Source organism: Diceros bicornis, chromosome 1, assembly GCF_020826845.1.
Source record: "Diceros bicornis minor isolate mBicDic1 chromosome 1, mDicBic1.mat.cur, whole genome shotgun sequence".
Taxonomy (NCBI): domain Eukaryota; kingdom Metazoa; phylum Chordata; class Mammalia; order Perissodactyla; family Rhinocerotidae; genus Diceros; species Diceros bicornis.
The window spans coordinates 56963634-56988137 of NC_080740.1; the positions used below are offsets into that span (position 1 = coordinate 56963634).

At 40.7% G+C, this 24504-nt stretch overlaps 1 protein-coding gene across 2 annotated transcripts in view; it reads left to right on the forward strand.

The window, feature by feature from the left end:
- KDM3B (lysine demethylase 3B) overlaps positions 1-23237 on the forward strand; it is a 61465-nt gene extending 38228 nt beyond the window's left edge. For both annotated transcript variants that reach the window (XM_058541144.1, XM_058541153.1), the window contains 13 exons: positions 7638-7745; positions 8843-8970; positions 10368-10647; positions 11392-11648; positions 13945-14211; positions 15003-15174; positions 15595-15685; positions 15783-15913; positions 16567-16686; positions 18175-18314; positions 18566-18742; positions 19723-19857; positions 21810-23237. In XM_058541144.1, coding sequence (XP_058397127.1) covers positions 7638-7745; positions 8843-8970; positions 10368-10647; positions 11392-11648; positions 13945-14211; positions 15003-15174; positions 15595-15685; positions 15783-15913; positions 16567-16686; positions 18175-18314; positions 18566-18742; positions 19723-19857; positions 21810-21890 — 2087 coding nt within the window. In that variant the 3' untranslated portion in view covers positions 21891-23237. The remainder of the gene's footprint in view (positions 1-7637; positions 7746-8842; positions 8971-10367; positions 10648-11391; positions 11649-13944; positions 14212-15002; positions 15175-15594; positions 15686-15782; positions 15914-16566; positions 16687-18174; positions 18315-18565; positions 18743-19722; positions 19858-21809) is intronic.
- Positions 23238-24504: the final 1267 nt, after the last annotated feature.

Here is a 24504-nt window from a genome sequence, read left to right on the forward strand (position 1 = left end):
CTATGAAGTAGTACCTTGTTGTGTGGCTTTGATTTGCATTTTCCTGATAATTAATGATGTTGAGCATTTTTTCATGTCTTTATTAGCCCTATGTTTATCTTCTTTGGAGAAATGTCTGTTCATATCCTTTGCTTCTCTTTGTTCTTGCTTTATCTTATTACATGCCAAGAATTCTCCTTGCCCCTTGACCTCCTCATTCTTTCCTCTTCAGAGATACAGTATAACCATTATAACATAGTGGTTTAGAGCTTAGGCTACTGAGATTGAAACCTACTTCCACATTTTATTGCATCAACTATGGTATTTTGGGCTAATTACTTAACTCCTAAGAGCCTCAGTTTCCTTTTCTATAAAACAAAGATAATGTGAGTACTTCTCGCACAGCATTTTTGTGAGGCTTAAATAAGGTAATGTACATAAAGTAGTTGGCACAGGGCCTGACACCCACTAGGTACTACATGTTATGTAGCTGTTAGAGCTTCCACTCCCACCCATGAATGATTAACTGCTACAGGAATTGCCCTCCTGCTATAAAAAACAAGAAAGCCAGACAAAATATATGAAACCATGGTTTCAGACATTGAATAACAGGCAGCATGAGTCTGTAATCCCTAAGAGAAGGGAAGAAACAAACTGAACCCTACAAATGCCCCAGTTTACTGCCTGAAGGCAGTTTCCAGGCTATAGCACAGGGAAAGGCAACTAAAACAACGTTTGACAATCTCAGCTGAGCTGAGAAAGAGATCAGAGTCTGAGAACAGTGAGGCAGAGTACTGCAGAGGTCAGAGCCACATAGAGAGAGAACACTAGAAGTCTGTAGAGAGAGCACCTCAATTTTTTGGCTATATAGTGATCTGCACATACGTGAAATGAAACTCCTCAAGGCCAAAAAAAGAACCTTCAGAAAGCAATCAACTGAATAATTTACAAGAACGCACAGTTTCTATTCCCGCCAGAGTGGAGAGACACTGGGTAGAGTCTAAAAGGGTCACACCTTAGTAGTGGGACTAATTTAGTCCCAGAATAAAAGCTGCTCTGGAGCTGCCATAACAAAGTGTAAAGCAAGCCTTAGAAGGATCAACCTGATCTGCAAGTTACTTAAGTAGGCACCAGACTAAAACCAAACATTCTTTAAAGGATTACAACAAAATCCAATACTCAGAAACAAAAAAGTCACAAAGCTCTGCATTCAATCAAGAATTATCAGGGGGCTGGCATGGTGGCGTAGCAGTTAAGCGCGTGTGCTCTGCTACAGCGGCCTAGGGTTCGGATCCTGGGTGCACACTGATGCACCGCTTGTCAAGCCATGCTGTGGCAGCGTTCCATATAAAGTGGAGGAAGATGGGCACAGATGTCAGCCCAGGGCCAGTCTTCCTTGGCAAAAAGAGGAGGATTGGCAGATGTTAGCTCAGGGCTGATCGTCCTCACAAAAAAAAAAAAGAGAGAGAATTATCAGATATGCAAAAAAGCAGAACAATATGACCAATAATCTGGGGGGAAAAATCAGTCAATAGAAACAAACCTGGAAATGGCAGTGGTGATGGAATTAATGTTAAAGGACCTTAAAGCAGCTATTATAAATCTTGTAATATGCTTAAGGACATAGAGGAAAATATGAACATGACGAGCAGAGAAATAGAAGACATATAAAAGACCCAAATGAAATTTCTAGAGATGAAAAATATCTCAAAAAAAATTAACACTGGATGGGATTAACAGCAAACTAGACACTGCAGAAGAAACAAACAGTGAACTTGAAGACATAGCAATAGAAACTATCCAAAACTAAGCACAGAGAGAAGAAAGATTTAAATTTATAAATTGAAGAGTGCCTTGCTGAACTACAGGAAATATCAGGCAGTCTACCAATCATATAATTGGGGTTCCAGAAAGAGAAAGGTTGGGAGGGCAGAGACAGAAAAAAATATTTGAACAAGTAAAGCCAAAATATTTCCAAATTTGATGAAAACTATAAAACCACACATCCAACAATAAATCTCAAACAGAAGAAACATTAAGAAAACCACACCAAAGCACATCATGACTAACTTACTGAAAAACAGTGATAAAGAGAAAAAGAAGCAGCACATCCACACTACAAACAAAGTTAAAGGTAGTTATTCAGGCAGAAGAAAATTATACAATATGGAAATTTGGATTTGCACGAGAGAATGAAGAACATCCTACGTGGTAAATACATGGGTACATATAAAAGACATTTTTTTTTCTTGTTTTTTAATCTTTCTAAAAGATAATTGTTTAAAGCAAAAGTAGTAAAATGTATTGTGGAGTTTATAATGTATGTAAAATTAATATATGTAATAATAGTAGCACAAAGGAAAGGAAGGAGAAAGAGAAGTATAGTTTTGTAAGGGTCTTACACTATATGTTATGTGGTATAATATTTGAAGATAGACTGTGATAAGTTAAAGATACTACAAACCCTAGAGTAACCACTAAAAAATAAAGAGGTATAAGCTAATAAGCCAAAAGTAGACACAAAATCAAATCATAAAAAATACTGAATTAATTCAAAAGAAGGAGGAAAAACAAAACCAAAAAATGGGACAGATAGAAAACAAATAGCAAGATAGTAAATTTAAACCCGACAATATTAATAATTACATTAAATATGAATAGACTTAAACACTAATTAAATGGTGGATATTGTCAAATTTGATTTTTTTTTCAAGACCCAATTAAAATGCTGTCTACAAGAAACCTACTTTAAATATGATGACAGAGGTAGGTTAAAAGAAAAACAACGGAAAATGATACACCATGGCTAACACTATTCAAAAGAAGGCTGGAGTAACTATATTAATATCAGACTAAGTAAATTTCAGAGCAAAGAATATTGGTAGGTATAAGGTGGATCATTTCATAATAATAAAGGAGTCCATGCATCAATAGGATATAATAGTCCTAAATATTTATGCACCTAATATCAGCTTTCAAGCATGTAAAGCAAACACTGATGGAGCTAAAAGGAGAAATGGAGACATCTACAACTGTAATTGGAGATTTCAAAGACCCTCTCTCAACAACGGAGAGAACAAGTATACAGAAAATCAGTAAGGGTATTGAAGACTTAATAACACCATGAATCAGCTTGACCTAATTGACATTTATAGGACACTCCAACAACAGTAGAATACACATTCTTTTTGAGTGTACATGGAACATTTACCAAAATAGACTATAAAGACTATATTCTGGGTCATAAAATAAGTCTCAATAAATTTAAGGCAATTGAAATCATATAAATTATGTTCTCTGGCAACAAAAGAATAAATTAGAAACAGAAAGATAATCTGGAAAAACCCAAATATTTAGAAATTAAACAACACACTTCTAAATATGCCATGGATCAAAGAAGAAATCACAAGAGAAATTAGAAAATATTTTCAAATAAATAAGGTAAAAGCATGGTATATCAGTATTTGTGGCATGCAGCTAAAGCAGTGCTGAGAGGGGAATTTATAGCATTAAACATCTATATTAGAAAGGAAGAAATATCTCAAACAAGAACTGTGCCTGAAGAAACTAGTAAAAAAAAAAAAAAAAGTGAATATCATGAAATTGAATTTCTAGTTTAAAGAACCTTCCAACATGCCAGCCCAGTGGCGTAGTGGTTAAATTGACGTGCTCCACTTCGGTGGCGTGGGGTTCACAGGTTCTGATCCTGGGCACAGACCTACACCACTCATCAAGCCATGCTGTGGCTGCGACCCACATACAAAATAGAGGAAGATGGGCACAAATGTTAGCTCAGGGCCAGTCTTCCTCAAGCAAAAAGAGGAGGATTGGCAACAGATGTTAGCTCAGGGCGAATCTTCCTCACCAAAAAAAAAAAAAAGGTATTTAAAATGAACACAGTAATTTAAAAAAAGACCTTCCAACAAAGAAAACTTCGGGCCCAGATGGCTTTACTGGTAAGTTTTACCAAACATTTAAGGAGGAAATAATACCAATTCTACACAAACTCTTTCAGAAAATAATAGGAAACGCTTGCCAAATCCTTTTATGAAGCCAGCATTATAGTGATATCAAAACCAGACGAAGACATAGCAAGCAAAGAAAACTACAGATCCAATATCCTTCATGAACATAGATGTAAAAATCTTTCATAAAATTTAAGTAAATTTAAATCTAGAGATACATAAAAAGAATAATATATCATGATCAAATGGGATTTATCCCATTAATGGAAGGTTGGTTTAACATTTGAAAATAGATCAAGGCAATTGACTATATTAATAGACTGAAAAAAGGACCATATGATTATCTCAAGAAATGCAGAAAAATCATTTGTCAAAATTCTCAACAAACTAGATCATGTATTCTCTACAAGGGTGAAAATTGGTTCTTGGCAAGGGCAGGGGACTTCTAAGATATTACAATGGTTTGTGCCCTTCCAGAGGGCCACAATACATAAACAGATACACAGTGTATCTTGTATTGAAATTTCTTAGGGTGGGAAGCACAATTGTCACCGCCCCCCCCAAAAAAAGATCTAGAAAGGTTCTTTAGAGGAGTGATAAAGAAATAAAGGTTCAGAAACACTGAACTGGGTATAGATAGGAACTTCTTACATAATGTGAAAGACTAAGTTTTTCCCCCTAAGATCAGGAATAAAGCAAGGAGGTCCACTTTTCATAACTTCTATTCACCGTTGTACTGGAGTGACTAGTCAGCATTAAGAAATAAGAGACAAAGAAGAGCATAACAAAAAAATATATAGATTGGAAAGAAGTAAAATGGTTTTTATTATCAGATGACGTGATCATCTATATAGAAAATCCCAAGAAATCTACAAAAAAGGTACAGGAACTAGTAAATGAGTTTAGCAAGATTGTAGGATACAAAATCAACATAACAAAACTTGGTTGTATTTCTGTATGCTGTTCAATGAACAATTGGAAATTGAATTTTAGGGGCTGGCCCGGTGGCGCAAGCGGTTAAGTGCACGCACTCCGCTGTGGCGGCCCGGGGTTCACCAGTTCGGATCCCGGGCTCGCACGGATGCACCGCTTGGCAAGCCATGCTGTGGCAGCGTCCCATATAAAGTGGAGGAAGATGGGCACGGATGTTAGCCCAGGGCCAGTCTTCCTCAGCAAAAAAAAAAAAAAAAGAGGAGGACTAGGCGGATGTTAGCACGGGGCTGATCTTCCTCACCACAAAAAAAAAAAAAAATTGAATTTTAAATAAACATCATGTGGGGCCAGCCCCGTGGCGTAGTGCTTAAGTGCGCGTGTTCCACTGCTGGCGGCCCAGATTCAGATCCTGGGTGCTCACCGACGCACCGCTTGTCAAGCCATGCTGTGACGGCGTCCCACATAAAGTGGAGGAAGATGGGCACAGATGTTAGCCCAGGGCCAGTCTTCCTCAGCAAAAAGAGGAAGGATTGGTATGGATGTTAGCTCAGGGCTGATCTTCCTCACACACAAAAAATATATAAATTAAAAAATAATAATAAATAATAAATAAATAAACATCATTTGTGGTAGTATCCAAAAAACATGAAGTACTTAGGGATAAATTGAGCAAATATATAAAAGACACACACTAAAGACTACAACATATTGCTGAGAGAAATTAAAGAAGACTAAATAAATGGAAAGATGTACCATATTCATAGATAGAAGCTTGACTGTCAAGATGTCAATTATTCCGAATTGATCTATAATTAAAGGCAATTCCAATCAAAATCCCAATAGACCTTGTTGTATAAATTGACAAACTGGTTCTAAAATTTGTATGAAATGCAAAGGACCTAGAATAACCAAAACAATTTTGAAAAGAATGAATTTGGAGGATTTATACTTCGAGACTTACTATAAAGCTATAGTAATTAAGATGCTGTGGTAATGCAACAGAACAGAGAATCTAGAAGTAAACTCACACACCTACAGTCAACTGATAGTTGACAAAGGTGCCAAGATAATTCAATGGGGAAAAGATAGTCCTTTCAACAAATGGTACTGGAATAATCATATATCCGTAGGCAAAGAAATACAGTGAACTTCTATTTTTTACTCATATTATATACAAAAAATTAACTTGTAAGTAAATCATAGACCTAAACATAAAAGCTAAAATCATAAAACCTCAAAAAAGAAAATAGAAAATCTTTGTGTCCTTGGGTTAGATAAATATTTCTTGGACAGGACCCAAAAAGCAAAAGAAGAATTGTTTTTGGCAAGTTTGAAAACTTTTGCTCTTCAAAAGACACTGTTAAGTAAATGAAAAGGCAAGCCACAGACTGGGAAAAAAGATTTGCTGAAGGACTTGTATCCATAATAAAGACCTCTTACAAGTCAATAAAAAGGAGACAGCCCAGTTTTTATATGCACAAAAGATTTGAATCAATATTTCATCAAAGAAGATAGATCAATGGAAAATAAGCACATGAAAAAAATTATTATTACTCATTAGGGAAATGCAGATTAAAACCATAATGAGAAACCACTATACCCATTAGGATGGCTAAAATTTTAAAAACTGACGGTACCAAGTGTTGTCAAGGATATGGAGGAACTAGAGATCTTAAACATTGCTGGTAGGAATGCTAATTGGTATCATCGCTTTGGAAAACAATGTGGCCATTTCTTATAACTTTAAACATAAAATTACCATATGACCCAGCATCCCACTTCTAAGTATTTATAAGAGAAATGAAAACGTGTCCGTACAAAGACTTGTACTTGAATGTTTATAGCAGCTTTATTCATAATAGCCCAAAATTGGAAACAATTTAAATGTCTACCAGCTGATGAATGGGTAAACAAAATGTAGTACATCCGTACCATGGAATACTGCTCAACCATAAAAAGGAATGAATTACTGATACATGCAGCAATATGGATGAATCTCAGAATCATTATGCTAAGTGAAAGAAACCAAACACAAATGACTACATACTATATGCTTCCAGTTATATGAAATTCTAGAAAAAGCAAAACTTCAGTATTAGAAAGTTGACCAGTGGTGGCTGGGGGTTGAAGAGAGGGGTATTGACTGCAAAGGGCTCAAGGAAACTTTAGGAAGGGGGATGAAAATGTTCTGTTTCATGATGGTAGTAGTGTTTTATACAACTGTATACATTTGTCAAAATTCATCGAAGTGCACACTTTATTTATTTATTTATTTATTTTGTGAGGAAGATCAGCCCTGAGCTAACATCCGTGCTAATCCTCCTCTTTTTGCTGAGAAAGACTGGCTCTGAGCTGACATCTATTGCCAATCCTCCTCCTTTTTTTTTCCCCCAAAGCCCCAGTAGATAGTTGTCTGTCATAGCTGCACATCCTTCTAGTTGCTGCATGTGGGACACGGCCTCAGCATGGCCGGAGAAGCGGTGCGTCGGTGCGCGCCCGGGATCCGAACCCGGGCCGCCAGCAGCAGAGCGCGCGCATTTAACCGCTAAGCCACGGGGCCAGCCCGAAGTGCACACTTTAAATTGTTAAATTTATTGTATGTAAATTATACCTCAGTGAAGCAGATTTTTAAAAAGTTAGCTGTTGTCTTCTTTGGCCCATGAGAAAATTGGCCTTTAGGGTCTGAAACTTTGCTTCACTGAGAGGGATACATCTTGTGACCCTCATAAAAAGAGTGAAGTCATGTCATTTCTGTTTCAGAGACAGAAGAGATGGGTGATGAAGAGGTTTTCTCTTGGTTGAAGTGTGCAAAGGGGCAGTCCCATGAGCCAGAGAATCTCATGCCCACACAGATCATCCCTGGCACAGGTAAAGAAATTCATTTTTTAGATTTGATGGGAAAAAAATGTTTTATTCACACACTATAAAATTTGGTGAAATGGTTTACCTCAGTCTGATTTTTTTTAAGCCTTACAGATTTCTCTGAGAATTTGAATTTTTAGATATATGTGTTAGATTGTATGTAGCCACTGCATATACTTTGCTTCACCTTTCTGGTTGGAGAGGTTGGTTACTTTTCCAGATATTATTTTACATTCCTTTGGTTGGCAGGACCAGAATAGAGAAAGCCAGTCCCCACGCTTCCAGAAAGACCTTAGGTTTTAGACTTATAGAAATCCAGCTAAAGCTAATCAGACCTCTTGAATCCATGAAGAAGGCAGCTTAACAGTAGGAGTAAATGGTCATGTTTGTGTAATAGTCCCAGTTTACTTCAGTGATTCCTCCAGAAAGTCTGTGTTTCCTGCTTCCTCACTTCCATTAACATACATGCATTGAAGATGGTGAATCTGCAAAACTACTGCCTATATTCTCTTCCACTTAAGAAAGCTTTACAGGGGCCACCCCCAGGATCCTTTATACCCAGTGCTTCCAAACAGAAGGGCTCTCTCAGTGCAATGGTAGGATGCCTGCTCCCTGCTGGTCCAAGCATTGGTTAAAGGTTTGTGTAAGGTTTACGTTGGTCTTTTTTTCTTTTTTTTTTAACTGTTTCTTTTTTTTAGGTCTAATTTACATCAAAGTACATAAATCTCAAGTATACAATTCAAAATGTGTACATACTCTTGAACATTAAGGAATCTACCCCTAGAGTTTCTCCTGGAGGACACCTTGTTAATATTTACTAGAGGAGGGAGAGAGTGTAGCTCTTAGTGGTTAAGAGTGCACAGAGCTTTAGGGCTAGATATACCTGAGTTAAAGTCTTAGTATTTCCATTTACCACTTATATGTACTTAAGCAAATGACCTAATTTCTCTGAGTCTCAGTTTCATCATCAAAAATTGAGGGAAAAGGCTGCTACCTCATTGAAATGTGGTAAAGATTGAGGGAGATAAAATAAATAAGGTCCTTAACACAATACCTAGCACATATAAGCATTCTAATGTTTATTGTTGTTGTCTTTTTTCCAGCTCTTTACAATATTGGAGACATGGTACATGCTGCTCGGGGCAAATGGGGAATTAAAGCAAACTGCCCTTGTATTAGTCGGCAAAACAAATCTGTGTTGAGACCTGCTGTCACCAATGGGATGTCACAGGTAGAGTGATGTGTGTGGGTATAACTGAGTGAAACTTAAGTTCTTAGTACCAGGAAATGCCTCATTTTCACCTCTGTTGTCTCAGGGTACCATAGGATTCCTGGGGAATTAGGGGATGGGAAGCCTTTCTACAGAGAGTCCACAAAGAGTTACTCAAGGGATTTTAATTCCCCTGACTGGTATCTCTTCATTATCTTTAAAACCAATTCAGGCTTGGTTAATAAAGAGCACAAAGAGATTCTTTGCATCTTGTCAAGATTTATATGTCAGGGTCCTTGTATAGGTGAAGAATATAGAAAAGGTGACTAGGAATACAGTCCTATCTGTGTGCATGGTCCCTGTCCTTGTGTTAGCTACAGAGGATAGAAATGTTAGGATAGGCTTGCTGAGCTGGGATCATTCTACCCTGAAAGCAATCCCAAGCCTCCAGAGAGAGACAGCAGTTTTCTCATTGCTCTGTCAGAGGTGGAGGTCATTCCAGTTTGATGGTGACTATTTTGAACAAGAGGCTGTTTTAAAAAAAAACCACACACACACAACTGCTTACATTTGGAGGCCCTTCCAGGAACACTGCTACCATATGGTCAACAAGAGGCTCAGGGATTAATGCTGAGGGACCTCAAGATATATTTTCAGTAGAGTTGACTTTAGACCAAATCATCTGGAAAATTCAGTAATAGAATAATAAACATTTATTGAGCATTTATGTCTGCCAGACACTATGCTAAGCTCTTTGTATACAGTATCTCATTTAATCCTCAGAATAGCTCTCTGAGGTAGAGTTTTTTTTTTTTTTTTTTTATGAGATCAGCCCTGTGCTAACATCTGCCAATCCTCCTCTTTTTTTTTGCTGAGGAAGACTGGCCCTGGGCTAACATCCGTGCCCATCTTCCTCCACTTTATATGGGACGCCGCCACAGCATGGCTTGCCAGGCAGTGCGTCGGTGCACGCCCGGGATCCGACCCGGTGAACCCCGGGCCGCTGCAGCGGAGCACACGCACTTAACCACTTGCGCCACTGGGCAGGCCCCTGAGGTCGAGTTCTAATCACCAATTTGCCATTGCAGAAATTGAGCCTCAGGCGTACTAAACAAAAACCCTATTTTATTTTCAAGTCTTATTCACTGCTTTTTCCACAGAACCCAGCATAGTTTCTATCATGTTGTAGGACTTAATAGATATATGTTAAGTTAATAAATGAATGAAATAGCGGTTTATGGGACAGTTTCAGATTGTTTTCCCAGACCTATTTAGTGTCAGCAGCTATCACTATTTGTATGTGTTTGTTTTGTTTTGTTTTATTTTCCAGTTTTATTGAGAAAAAATTGACATGCATAGCATTCTACTTTTTCTACACAAGGACAGCATTCTAACCATATTGGCGTTCCGTGCTTTAGCTTCCTAGCATAAACCCTAGTGCCTCTTCTGGAAGTGAAACCACCTTCTCAGGCGGAGGAGGAACTGCAGCAGTAACAGCTCCAGAGCCCGACCACGTTCCCAAAGCTGACAGCACTGACATCAGATCTGATGAGCCTCTGAAAGCAGACAGTTTGGCATCAAATAGCAATAGTGAGCTAAAAGCCATCAGGCCCCCTTGCCCTGACACAGCCCCACCCTCCTCTGCCCTGCACTGGTTGGCGGATTTAGCAACTCAGAAGGCTAAAGAAGAAACAAAAGGTGAGATGAACATAAGCCTGTGCCCTGCCTGTGGGTGGAACACTTGAGTTATTCTGGGATTCTTCAGATTCACACATTACCATCCACGTTTATGAAACATGCCACTTGCTTTCTCTGGCTGATCACATAAAATGAGGGAATCTCTTTCAACTTCTTTCTAGAAGTGGAGTTTTTTTTTTAAAAGTCACATGCCTGGGCTCTACCCCAGACCTCTTTAGTCAAAACTGATATAAGATTTTTAACAAACTTCCAAGATGGTTCTGTTATGCAGCCAGGATTGAGGGCTAGGCTTAGTTATCAATGGGCACAAGAATCACCTGGGGAATCGTTAAAAATGCAGATTCCTGTGCCCCACCCCAACTATTAAATGAGGATCTCTTAGAGTAAGACCAAGAATCTCCATTTTTAACAAGCACTCCAGATGATTCCAATACAAGTATTCTGGAAACCCACTTGAAGAAACACTGTCTTAGAAAGTGAGGGAGACGAAAGATGGATGGGAACAAAAGGAAGTTTGAAATCCAGATCTGGAAAAGAAAGGAAGAAGTAAGAGAGCTTCTCCTTGGCCATGAGACCTGCCATAGTCATAGCTCATCAGGCTTGGCCCAGACAAACCGTACGTAGTTTGGGGGGCAGGGGAGGGGAGAGTCTTTCCTCCTTCCGACTTGGCTGATTTTTAGGAGTCAGTTGCCTGCTGAGTATTCCTTGCCATGCCTAATGCTATTCCTGGTTATGTTCTTACAGAAGCAGGGTCCCTGAGGTCGGTGCTCAGTAAAGAGTCTCATTCACCCTTTGGGCTGGACTCGTTCAACTCCACTGCAAAGGTCTCTCCGTTGACTCCAAAGCTTTTTAACAGTCTATTACTGGGTCCCACTGCCTCCAACAACAAAACCGAAGGCTCTAGCCTTCGAGACCTCCTTCACTCCGGGCCCGGAAAGCTTCCTCAAACCCCCTTGGACACAGGCATACCCTTCCCCCCGGTCTTCTCTACATCCTCGGCAGTAAGTGTCCTCTCTAAGACTCTAGCCTTTGCTGCTTTTCCATGAAAACCATCAGAGACCTGATAACTGGGTTACAGGGTATGTGGGTGACTTGTGTTCTCTACGTTGTCTGTCCAGCTACAAGATCTCTCTTTACATGATGTTTGGGGAATGTTTGAGATCCTTTTAAGTAGTGAACCTTTTGTGCCATGTTAGGAAGTCAGTAGAAATCGAGACATTAAAATTTTTCAATCAGCAGCAGAAGTTACTTTATTTTCTTGACAGACGTTAATTTTTTTTTTTTAACCTAGGCGGTACATTCATATTGTATTCTCTTGGATATCTAATAGATGGCTCACGTGTAACGCATCTAAACCCACACTCCTGATCTTCTGCCTATAAGCCTGCCCCTCCTTGTTTTCCTCTCTTGGTCAGTGACATCTCCATTCTTCCAATTGCTCAGCCAAAAATCTTGGAGTCTTTGGGACTCCCCTCTGTCACATTTCATATCTAATCTGTCAACAGATCCTTTCAGTTTGATCTTCAAAATGTATTCAGAGTCCACCCATTTCTCATCAGCTCCACTGCTTCCTCTCTGGTCTGAGCTAACATCCTCTGTTGCCTGAATTTTTGCAGTAAAATCCTTACAGGTCCCTTTTATTTCTTCCCTTTCCACTCTACAGGCTATTTCAACACAGCAGCTAGAGTGATCCTTTTAAAATATGTCAAATCATGTCACCTCTGCCTAAAATCCTTCAAAGTCTTCCTATTTCTCTCATAATGTAAGCAGAGTCCTTTCAGTGGACTATAAGGCTCCAGCCCTATCTGTGAGTCTTCCCTTCACTTCTCTGACTTCAACTACCACTCTTCCTCTTGTTCACTCCACTTTAGCCATACCTACCTTCTTGCTGTTTCTTGAACATGGCCAGGCATGCTCCCTTTTCAGAGCCTTTGCACTTGTCCTTTCTTACACCTAGAACTTTCCCATGTAACTACATGGTTTGCTTCATCATCAACTTCCTCTCCTCCCTCCTGAAAGGCCATCTCTTCAGTAAGACTTCTTCTTAGATCACTCTTTTTAAAAGTCCATCCCACTCCCATCCTTCACTCAAATCTGTTTTCTCTGCACTTACTATTTTTTCCATAGCACTTATTACCATCTGATTTACTGTATGTTTTATTTATTATCTGTCTCGCCTCTCCTTAAAGGCAGTTTTGACTGTTTTATTCACCACTGTATCCCTAGTGCCAGTGTTTGATACACAGTAGGTGTTTAGTAAGCGCTTACTGAATGAATGAATTCACAGCGTCCAAAATTTAAAAGATACAGTGAAGTCTCCTTCTCACCATTGTCTCCTGGCCACCTGTTTCCCTTTCTGGAGGTCACTTGCTTCCTGAGTGTCCTTTCAATGACATTATCATGTGTATATAGTTTTCCCCCTCTTTTTACACAGATGTTCTACACAATTGCTTTTCTACACAATTGTTTTCAGTTTATATATCTTGGAGATAATTTCAAACAAGTACATAAACATGTTTCTCATTCTGTTTTATGATTAATGGCTGAAATTGGATGAACTGTGGCTGGTTGAGCCCTGTACAATGTAGGTTATTTGTTTATCTTTTGTATAAATGACTTAAAAAAAAAAAGATTACTTTGGGCTTTGGGCTCTATGTTATTTGTACTTGCTCGATCCCCAGTTCTCCTTTTTCTTTTTTAATTTTACCAGGACATTATATGATAACATCTACTCTTTAGAGATAATGATTAGTGATACTTCAGGTACAGGATTATCAAGTTTACAAAGCCCTTCCCCTCCTTCAGTTTTGTGACCTTACGTATGTCACTTTCATCTCTAGGCCTGATCTTTCCCATCAGTTGCAACAGATCAGAAATTTTCACTGGGATGGTAGCAGGGGAAGAACTGGGCAGTAGGGGACTACTTTCAGAATATGCAGTTCCTCTTGGATACTCCGGTACAACCCTTTATTGGGATGTGATCCCTACAGTCTACATGCATATGCTTAAAACATGCTGAATGCCAAAGATATTTCTTAGGTCTTAAATCTCTTGAGGCACAGGAGATCTTTTTGTACTTTTCTTTCATAAATGTAGAGCAAAATATGAAGGATAGGGAAATTTAAGATATTGACTTAATAGACTCCCTCCCCCCTCCAGTTACAAAAGACATTTCAATAACTTTTATGAAATTTAATCAAGTAGATCAGAACTCCTTGTGAATATAACTGTGAGACAATTTTTTGAATGCTTTTCTCATGGTGCCTCAAACTTACCTGATGGATTTGTGTCTGGCAGGGAGTAAAGAACAAGGCCAGCCTACCCAACTTCCTTGACCACATCATTGCCTCAGTGGTAGAAAATAAGAAAACCTCAGATGCTGCAAAGCGGGCCTGTAACTTGACTGATACCCAAAAGGAGGTTAAGGAGATGGTGATGGGGTTAAATGTGCTGGATCCCCATACCTCTCACTCCTGGCTCTGTGATGGAAGACTTCTATGTCTCCATGACCCCAGCAACAAAAACAATTGGAAGATCTTCCGAGAGTGTTGGAAGCAAGGCCAGGTAAGCAAGAATAAGCAGTTCCCAGGGTTGGCTGTCTGCCTGCCCCCCACAGCTACTGGTATATTTCCAGTTCTCTCTGGGAGATTTTTTCCCAGGGAGATTTAGACATAGTAAGTTTGTTGTAGACAGCCTTGCTACTTCGAGTTTTCTTGGATTTTTAAAAATCAGAAGATTCCTAAAAATACATTGTGGATCCTTTTATTTCTAAGCTGTGTAGCTCTGTGTTCTTAAAAGGGCAGTTGAAATTCCTGTGAGGAGGTGATCTGGCGTTAATGACACCTTTAGAGGAAAATCCTTAAGTGGATATGGGGTGAGGCGGAGGTATATGGAAGTGGTTGGTACTTTTGTAAGTAGATGTTTCAAGGCCACACAAGTGTGTGTGATAGTGTGATAACACTTCCTGATTTTTATACTTTAGGAGGTGGTTGAGGAAGGAGGAGGGTATGGAATTGTCTGGATAGTTTTTCATTCTAGATGTGGGGAAGTATTCTCAAAGGTGCATTTGTCAGCTTTTTGTCCTCTCATCTCAAGATAGTGGTAGATACCAGGGCAACAGAAGTGATTTCTGTGGCATGCCCCCCAGGGGGAGAACCAAGTATAATAATAGAGTAGAAGTAGTTTCCATTTGCTGTACCTGGCATGTTGAAATCCATAGATTCTGAAACTGGAAAGGAACAGTAAATCATCATGGAGAAGAGGTCATCCCCAGGAAACCCTCCTATTCTGTCCCTTAGTCCTGAGCTAAAAGTATTTCCTGAATGCCTCCAATTGGGATATGTTTGTTTCCACAGCCAGTGCTGGTTTCAGGGGTACATAAAAAGCTCAAGTCTGAACTCTGGAAACCAGAAGCCTTTAGCCAGGAATTTGGAGACCAGGATGTGGACTTGGTGAACTGCAGGAATTGTGCTATAATATCTGATGTGAAAGTTCGGGATTTCTGGGACGGCTTCGAGATAATATGCAGTAAGTAGCTTTAATATCTGGTTCAGTAATAGCAGTCTGGAAAGTAAGCATCTATATGTCCAGCCCTGCCCCTGGAATAACAAATTATATCCTCTTGGCAGGAGGAACATTCTGTCCTGGTGCCAACTAGGTAGCTCACATGACAATCACATGGCCCCCAGAGCACACCTGGACTTAAGCACATGATTCCATGGCGGGTATGGAGCACTTTCACTCAGTAGAGGGGGCTAGAATCCCTGTGAGATGGAAAAATATAGCATGTACTAAAGCAGTGAGTGAGGAAAACAAAGCCCACACAGTCCATTATGGGAGTTTACAAGTCTGAAAATAAGAGCTTGGTTTCCTGAAACTTTTAGTTACTCGAAAATCAGACAGCAACCAACCCAGCAGATGTTTGTGGGAGTGCTTTCTGTCTTCTAGAGCGATTAAGGTCGGAAGATGGGCAGCCAATGGTGCTCAAACTCAAGGACTGGCCTCCTGGGGAAGATTTTCGGGACATGATGCCAACAAGGTTAGTCAACTACAGTGGATCATCTTGAGAGACTTGGGCCTTGCTGAAGCCGTCACAAAGTAATCACAGAAAAGTGAATTTTGCCTCTCTTTTGTAGGTTTGAAGATCTGATGGAGAACCTTCCTCTACCAGAATATACCAAACGAGATGGCAGGCTCAATCTGGCCTCCAGGCTACCCAGCTACTTTGTAAGGCCCGATCTGGGCCCCAAGATGTACAATGCCTACGGTATGAGGGAGGGGCCATAATTGCCCTTTTTGGACACTATTATTTCCATTTCACCTATAGAGGGAGTGTAGAGCTGATAGAGAGCAAGTGACAAGTGCTGTAGAAGTTAATAGTTTTCAGGACGGTTTTGAATGTTTGCTTTTGTCATATTGATTTGCATAACATCTGTACGGGCCCAGTCCATAAGCTTGTATATCTCCACTAGTTAGAAAGTCTCCTCTCAAAAATTCTATCCAAGGAGACATGATTCTTAGCTTCTAAGAGTCTTGATAAAATAACAGTAAAGAAATCTGAGTGCCATGCTACCCAGCCAGCTCTTTGTGAGGTCACAGTAATGTCCTAGCTGTGAAAGCCAAGCTTCCTTTGAACGTCACTAATGTCCATATCTGTTTTGCTTTTGAAGGAGAGATCATTTTTAGGGGGTGGAATTGGTTCAGAGTCCAAAGCTAATGATAGTGTCAACCAAGCTAGAAAACAGCCTTTAAACACTAGAAAAGAGATGAGGAGAGTGATTTCTTGATAAACAGATATACTTCACTTTCCCAGTGTTACTCATTTAAGAACATCTTTTGAGTATTTTTTCACTTGTAGGGTCTATATGGATTCTTCAGAATATTACCCTTTCACCTTGTGTATCTTCCTTTTACCTTCAGGCTTGATAACAGCGGAAGACAGAAGAGTTGGCACAACAAATCTTCACTTAGATGTGTCTGATGCAGTTAATGTGATGGTGTATGTTGGGATCCCCATCGGGGAGGGTGCTCATGATGAAGGTACGATTGCTAGAATTCACTGCTTCAGGATGATGAGGCTTGGCCTCGGGAGTAGAATTGGGTATTCTTCCTCAGCCAAGGCCAGTGTCTTTTCCTTAAATCTCTACCTGTTGCGTAGTAGGTGCCCAGTGGATATTGATAGACAGAGGGAGGTTCTGGCAGAGAAGAGTGCTACTTGTGTTATCTTTGACCAGAATTATTCTCTTTATGAGAATGCTGCTCTTTTCCACTGAGTTTGTAGCCTCACAAAGAGGAATGAAGAAGAAAGGGCAAACCGGCCTACTTAGTCCATCACCCAGATCAGCTGTAGGGTGACAGATGGTAGAGCCAAGGCACTTGCATGGAAAGGAAGCATAAAAGTGATATTTTGCTGCATTTCCACTCCCTGCCATCTCTGTGTAAAATTAATATATGTTAATTATGGAAGTTTTAGAAAACAGACAATTTTATTTTATTTTTATTTATTTTTTGGTGAGGAAGATGGGCCCTGAGCTAACATCTAATGCCAATCTTCCTCTTTTTCTGAGGAAGACTGGCCCTGGGCTAACATGCGTGCCCCTCTTCCTCTACTTTATATGGGACGCCACCGCAGCATGGCTTGACAAGCCGTGTGTCGGTGTGCGCTGGGGATCCAAACCTGCGAACCCCAGGCCGCCGAAGCAGAGCGCTTGCACTTAACTGCTGCACCAGCGGGCTGGCCCACCAATCTTCCTCTTTTTGCTAAGGAAGATTGGCCCTGAGCTAACATATGTGCCCATCTTCCTCTATTTTGTATGTGGGACACCACCACAGGATGGCTTGATGAGCAGTGCAAAGGTCTGCACTGGGATCTGAACTTGCAAACCCCAGGCTGCCAACGCGGAGCACACAAACTTAACTACTACGCCACTGGGCTGGCCCCATAGACAATTTTAAAGAAGAAAATAAGTAGCTCAAAATCTCAAGGTTCAGGGATAATCAGTGTCATTACTTCAGTATATTTCCTGCCACATATTTGTTTTTGATGCCTCACACCTGCAGATCCTTCCATTATGTTGTCCTTTAAGGGACTGTAATAAACAAGCATTAGAAGCCAGCCCTCTTAACTTGCCAGAGAAGCTTTATGCTTCATAGCCTTAAATCTATAGAATCCTACAGTTTGAAGAGATCTTGAGAAAGTATATAGAGTCCATCTACTTGCAGCAGGAAATAACCTGCAATTTAAACATGAGGTATGGCTACACAGTTTCCGGAAGAAATATGTTTTAAAAGAAAACTATACCTCCAAAAAATGCTGAGTCTCTATTAAATAAGGAAGATTTAAGATTGCGCTTCCTGTGTATAGGAAGTTTAGACCAATATGAGTTTTGATTCTTTGATTCTATCTTGTATTACTTCAGAGAGATGGAGAATAGTGGAGACTAAAGTTGTTTGAATTGGATATTTTGCTTCACTCAGAGGTCCTGAAATGGCTGGTTATGTTGAAAAGTGTCATTTTGCTCTTTTCAGAGGTACTCAAGACAATTGACGAGGGAGATGCTGATGAGGTGACAAAGCAGAGGATTCACGATGGAAAGGAGAAGCCTGGTGCTTTGTGGCACATCTATGCAGCCAAGGATGCAGAGAAGATCCGCGAGCTGCTCCGAAAGGTATGCCTCTGGGGGTGCTGAGATGGCCTGCCTAGGGTTTCTCATGTGGAGTCCCTTGGCATTAAAGACCTGTACCTCTTGTCAAAATGCCCTAAAAGCCTGAATCCACACTTAGAGGATGTTGAATAGAATAAAGCAGAAGCTTGGGCCCACCAGGGACATTGATTGCTGTAGCAAGTTGGATTTATGCTGTTAATTATTTTTATGTATTTATTGATTTTTCCATCTTTGGGTTTTGGTCATGGCTTCAGGTTGGAGAAGAGCAAGGCCAAGAGAATCCCCCTGATCATGACCCAATTCATGACCAAAGTTGGTACCTGGACCAGACTCTCCGTAAGCGACTCTATGAGGAGTATGGTGTGCAAGGCTGGGCTATTGTTCAGTTTCTGGGAGATGCCGTCTTCATACCTGCTGGAGCCCCACACCAGGTAGGTTCCAACTTGGGGGCTGGGCTCCACAGTTCCATAGGCTTCCTTATTTCTGATTTTCTTGCTCATCTGGCAATAGATATAAATGGTTGGATTAGACTGATTGCTCTTCAACTGTAACTTATTTTTTGCTTTTTAATTTTCTTCCATGTAATTTTAAATGCTCATTTAAAAATTTTTAAACAGTGGAGACTATTAAAGAAAAAGTGAAAGTCTCGGGGCCAGCCCAGTGGCGCAAGCAGTTAAGTGCGTGCTCCGCTGCGGTGGCCCGGGGTTTACCGGTTCGGATCCCGGGCGCGCACTGACGCGCCACTTGGCAAGCCACGCTGTGGCGGCGTCCCATATAAAGTGGAGGAAGATGGGCACGGATGTTAGCACAGGGCTGATCTTCCTCACACACAAAAAAAGTGAAAGTCTCAGCTCAGCTACCTGTGCCATACTCCTTTCAATCCCCTCATCCTACCTTCCCCAGAGGTAGCGTACTGTTAACAGTTTGGCGTATATTTCCAGGTCCTTTTCTGTGTAAATACTAACACTTTTATTTATAAATTTATACTTAGAGTTTTTCTGCATTTGTTTTTATAAAAGTGGAATTTTATAAGTATTTCTTTTCTTTGTTTTGTGTTTTTTTTTTTTTTTTGAGCAAGATCAGCCCTGAGCTAACATCCAATGCCAATCCTCCTCTTTTTTGCTGAGGAAGAGTGGCCCTGGGCTAACTTCTGTGCCCATCTTCCTCTACTTTATATGGGACGCCGCCACAGCATAGCTTGACAAGTGGTGCGTTGGTGCGTGCTGGGATCTGAACCGGAGAACTCCGGGCTGCGGCAGCGGAGCGCACGCACTTAACCACTGCGGCACCTGGCCGGCCCCTATAAGTATTTCTGAAGCTTTTTTTTTTTAACTATATCATGGACATTTTCCATGTATTATTGAATCTCTAATGCCTGATGCTTTCCCTCTGTACTTTTTTCCCCTCCCAGGTGCACAATCTATACAGTTGCATAAAAGTAGCAGAAGACTTTGTATCTCCAGAACACGTAAAGCACTGTTTCCGCCTGACGCAGGAATTCAGGCATCTCTCTAACACTCATACAAACCATGAGGATAAACTGCAGGTAAATAACTCCTCCTTCCTCCCCACTCTGTTTTCTCTTGTCCTACTCAGCTACCTACACAGGAGGCACATTCTGCTTTCTGAGGGTATTCTCTGGGAGGTATACTGTACAGAGATGATTAAGGGCACCACGTCTGGGGGAATGGAGTCTTCCCTCCAGGAAGTATTTAATGTATCCTCTTCAAGTTTCCTTTTAGAGAATACTCATCTTCTAAGCTATTTATTTCCACTGAACAGTCTTCTATTTCTCTGCCCCTAGGAGATACAGTGTTTCAGTATCAGTAACTGATTAGACTGACTTCCCCAGTCAAGTGGGAAAAGCACTGTGGCAGTGTGTGCTAAGCATGTTTCTGAGAAAGGGGTATTTACCCCAAGCTGCTTCTCACAGCAAATTTCTGTGCAGAGTCAATTCCTTAGAGCCCTGCTAGGGACTGCAATCCATGCCCTAAGAAGTGTACTCATGGGGTGAAGATTGTTTTCCCCTTATAGATCTAAGCTGGACAATCAGATTAGGTTTTCCTCTGCTCCTAAAACGGATTGCAACTTTAAGGGCAGAATTTCATTATTAATACACTTGGGTACTTTAGGTGGCATAAAAAGAAAAAAGGAAGCAAGATTCCCCACGCAGAACTTCAGCAATCTGAATACATACTCTCCCAGCCTCTCACTTGTGGCCTGTTTTCCGCCGTGGTGCCTGTGGCTCAGGTGTGTCTTCTTTGGCCAGTGACTGATGAGGTTGGAGATTTGTCTTGGCTGGTTATAGATTCAATCACCTTAAACCCTGAGTCTGATCTGTTTTACTATTCCTTTTTCAAAATTATGGAACGTTTCAACCATAAAGTTCTTATACAAAGTACAATCACATTGATAAATAGATAACATTGATATTATAGACATAATGCAAATATTCAGCTATACATATTTCAGACCCCACTCCATTAGGTCTCTACTTGTAACATGTCACCTCCAGCACTCCCAATCCTGTCACTGCTTAATTTTTTTCCGTAGTATTTTTCACCATCTAACATACTATGTGTTTTATCTGTTTGTTTCTATCCCTACTAGAATGGAAGCTATTTAAGCTTCATGAAGGCAAGGATTTTACTGTTTTATTCACTGCTTTTCCCTAGCACAATATCTGATACATAGTAGGTACTCGGTAAATATTTGTTGAATTAATACAAAAAAATTAATAGAGAATAGCGAAAGGGGCTTGTGTTCCTATCAGTTTAAGGAATAAAGCATTATACACATACACATATACAACATACACATATACAAAATATACATTGTTGAAGTCTCCAAGTACCCTTCCCCAATCCATCTCCTCACTTTCCCTCCCCAGAAATAATCACCATCTTGCTTTAAAACTATCTTTAGCCTGTTCACTTTATTTTAGTAAGCCTGTTCACTTTAATAATTTTTACTATACCTTCCTACTTCACACACATGTGTTCTTTTTAGACAAAGTAAAAAATGCATTTAAGCACAAAGGGAAAAAATATCCAATAATATACCTGCCCACTGTTGTTTTAGTGCATTCTTATTATCTATAGGACCTTAGGCAAGGTTCTTAACCATAGAACCTTGGTTTCCTCAGTTTCTTATCTATAAAATGGGGATAATGATAGAGTCTACCTCATAGGATTATGGTAAGGATTAAATGAAAGTCCACATAAAGAGTTTAGCAGTAGTGCTCAGCACACAGTAAGCACATAGATGACGGTGATTATATAGCCTTTCAAATGATTTCATCATTCTTTTTTAAATATAGACCTTATATCCTATGTGACTTATAAATCATCTTTGGGATTGATTTGGGAAACATGCAGTCCTGGTTGAGAGGTTTCCTCACTAACCAGTAGGCTTATAGTCAGTGTAGAACATAGATTTTCATTTCCAGAACACAGTATGGGGCTGCCATGAACTGACTGTGCTGATTGCTCTCTCCAGGTGAAGAACATCATTTATCATGCAGTGAAAGATGCTGTTGGCACCCTCAAGGCTCATGAATCAAAACTGGCAAGGTCTTAGGTGTGGAGAAATTCGAACTCCCCTGTGAAGCAGGTCTTTCACTCACAACACATACAGGGAACGGCAGGGTTCTCTGCTGGAGCAGAGGCCCTTCACTTGGAGCCAGTGTGGTCAGTATTACAAACTCTCCAGCCACTCTTTTCTACGCTGCCTCAACACTGAAGGTTGACACAGGCAAGTCACTGTTCACACACACAGTTTCAGACTCCAAGCTGAGGGTGCCACATCCCCAGCCTGTGGCCTTTTGGGACTCTGCATTGCCTGAACATCGCTGGGCTTTCCTGCACGTTCTCGTGATTTGAGATTTGTGCAAACCAGGAACGTGGGCACACCGTTCTTTTCTTTTTCTCTTGTGCCTAGTTAAGTGGGAACGTGTTTGGAGGTAGGGAGAAAAACATAACTGGTACAAGTAGGGGCTAATCATGTAAACCTGCCTGGTGGAAGCCTGACAGTTGTTCTGCACGTGATCTTTGACATAGCCCATCCCAGGAGACGGGGTGAAGCCATTCCCCACAATCTCTCCCGTGAACACTGGAGTCTTGCAGGACCCAGGGAGAACCCACTGCTTTTCCCAGGAGGCTCCAGGATTAGGAAACGTGTGTATTTAGTGAAAAATAGGTTTGTAGTGAAATAGTTACTATTTCATGAAAGTAGATATTTTTAGAATTTTTGAAATACCACAGTTGTTTTCCTGGATTATGAGGAAAGGCACATTACATTTAGTCTTCCTTTCAATAAAACTCTTTGAAGAGATATGATGTTTAGAAATCAACTGCCCATTATAGCACAAAATCAGCCAAAGCAGAATTTAAAAGAATTGGCTTTTTAGGATTCTTTTAGTTTCTTCCCCTCCCATCTCAGTCCTATCTTGAGGGAACAGCCATCTGAGAAAGAACTTTGTCGTGTCTGAGCTGTGGTGTATTCCACACGTACAAAACACTGGTGACTCCAGGAACCATTTTCACCTATTACCAGCGTTCCCTTGGGACTCCTCTTTCAGTTCCAAATACAAAGGAAAGTTTGATTTCCTACATGAGGCTTTTTGGTTTGGGGGGGTTTTGTCCAGAAATATTTTCAGCAAAACTTTCCAACTCATTGGAGTTTTATTAAGAATTTGTTTGAAAATAATGGAATTCATAGGCCCATAGGTACATTGGAAAATGTATCTGTCTTCTTTCCAGCTGTACTGTAGTGCCCTGCAGGCTTGTTTATATGTTCACAGTTAACTTTTTTTTTTTTAAATAAAAGTCATTTACTGTAGAATACTTTTAATTTCACTTTCTGTATTTTAATTTTGTTGAAGGGCTGATTGGGATTTCCATGTTCTTATTAAAAATCTAACAAATCTGTTCGGAGTGGACTAAATTTTTCCTGTGCCAGCCGTTCTAAAAAGCAAGGCCAGGGGGCCGGCCCGGTGGTGTAGCAGTTAAGTGCATGTGCCCCGCTGTGGCAGCCCAAGGTCAGATCCCAGGCGCGTACCAACACACCATTTGTCAAGCTATGCTGCGGCGGTGTCCCATATAAAGTGGAGGAAGACGGGCACGGATATTAGCCCAGGGCCAGTCTTCCTCAGCAAAAAGAGGAGGATTGGCGACAGATGTTAGCTCAGGGCTAATCTTCCTCACAAAAAAATAAAATAACAAAAATAAAAAGCAAGGCCAGGTTAAGGGCAGAGTTAGAGGTGGAGGATGGTTCATTTTCAGATCTTCGTTACATTGCTGCATCCAGTTATTACTCTTTGCTTCCTGAATTTGTGCCCAATTGGGAGAGGGAAGTGCCAGGTCATTGTGGTTTGAGGGCTTGGGGGTGAGGGAAGGGGCCACTTGAGTTAGAGGGTGGGAAGAGAGATGGGTTTTCCATAGTTTATGCTCTGTGAATGGAGTGAGAAAGGTGGGGTCCCACCTTCCTGAGGCATTGGCGGGTTGGGGGGCCCTGAGCAAGGTTTTGGGCAATGAGTTTCTCAAAGCAGGAGGCCTGGGCTGCCCACGTATGAAACATGTGGCCCTAGATCCACCTCGGAGTTGGTGGCAGAAGACCCAAATAGGATTTATTTTTGTTTATCAAGCAGCAATTTAAGTGGCTTGAGGGGTGAGGACAGACTGCATTCCAATTAGAAAAGTCCTTTTGAAGAAGAAGTTGTAAAGAATAGCAAGAGGGGTCATCAGAGGCTGCTTCTCTGGAGCCTGTTGGAAAACATCTTCCTAAGTGTTTGAGCCTGGAAATACAATTAGGGTGGAAATAGACCATTGTGTGGTTCAAGGATACTGAGTTTGAATAGGACCATAACTGAAATACAGAGCTGAGTGTGTCCTTTCAGCCTGGATGGGCACAGTTGATGCTGTGATACCAAAAGGATTACACCTCGACATAAAGGGTAGAAGAATGCAGAAGCTTTGAAATGGGACAGGAAAGGAAAGCATGGGGGGAAGGGTGGGTACAGAGGTTGGAGCTTTGTTGCTTTGGTGAAAATCAGGAGGCGGGCTAGCCTACATTCTGGATATAAATGTCTTCAGAATTAGGGCATCCACTGCTGCCAGTGCTTGCTGATGTGGGTGGAACTGGAGCCCCTGGATCCATCTCTAAACGGGACCTCAGGCCTCTCTCCCAGTCCCTC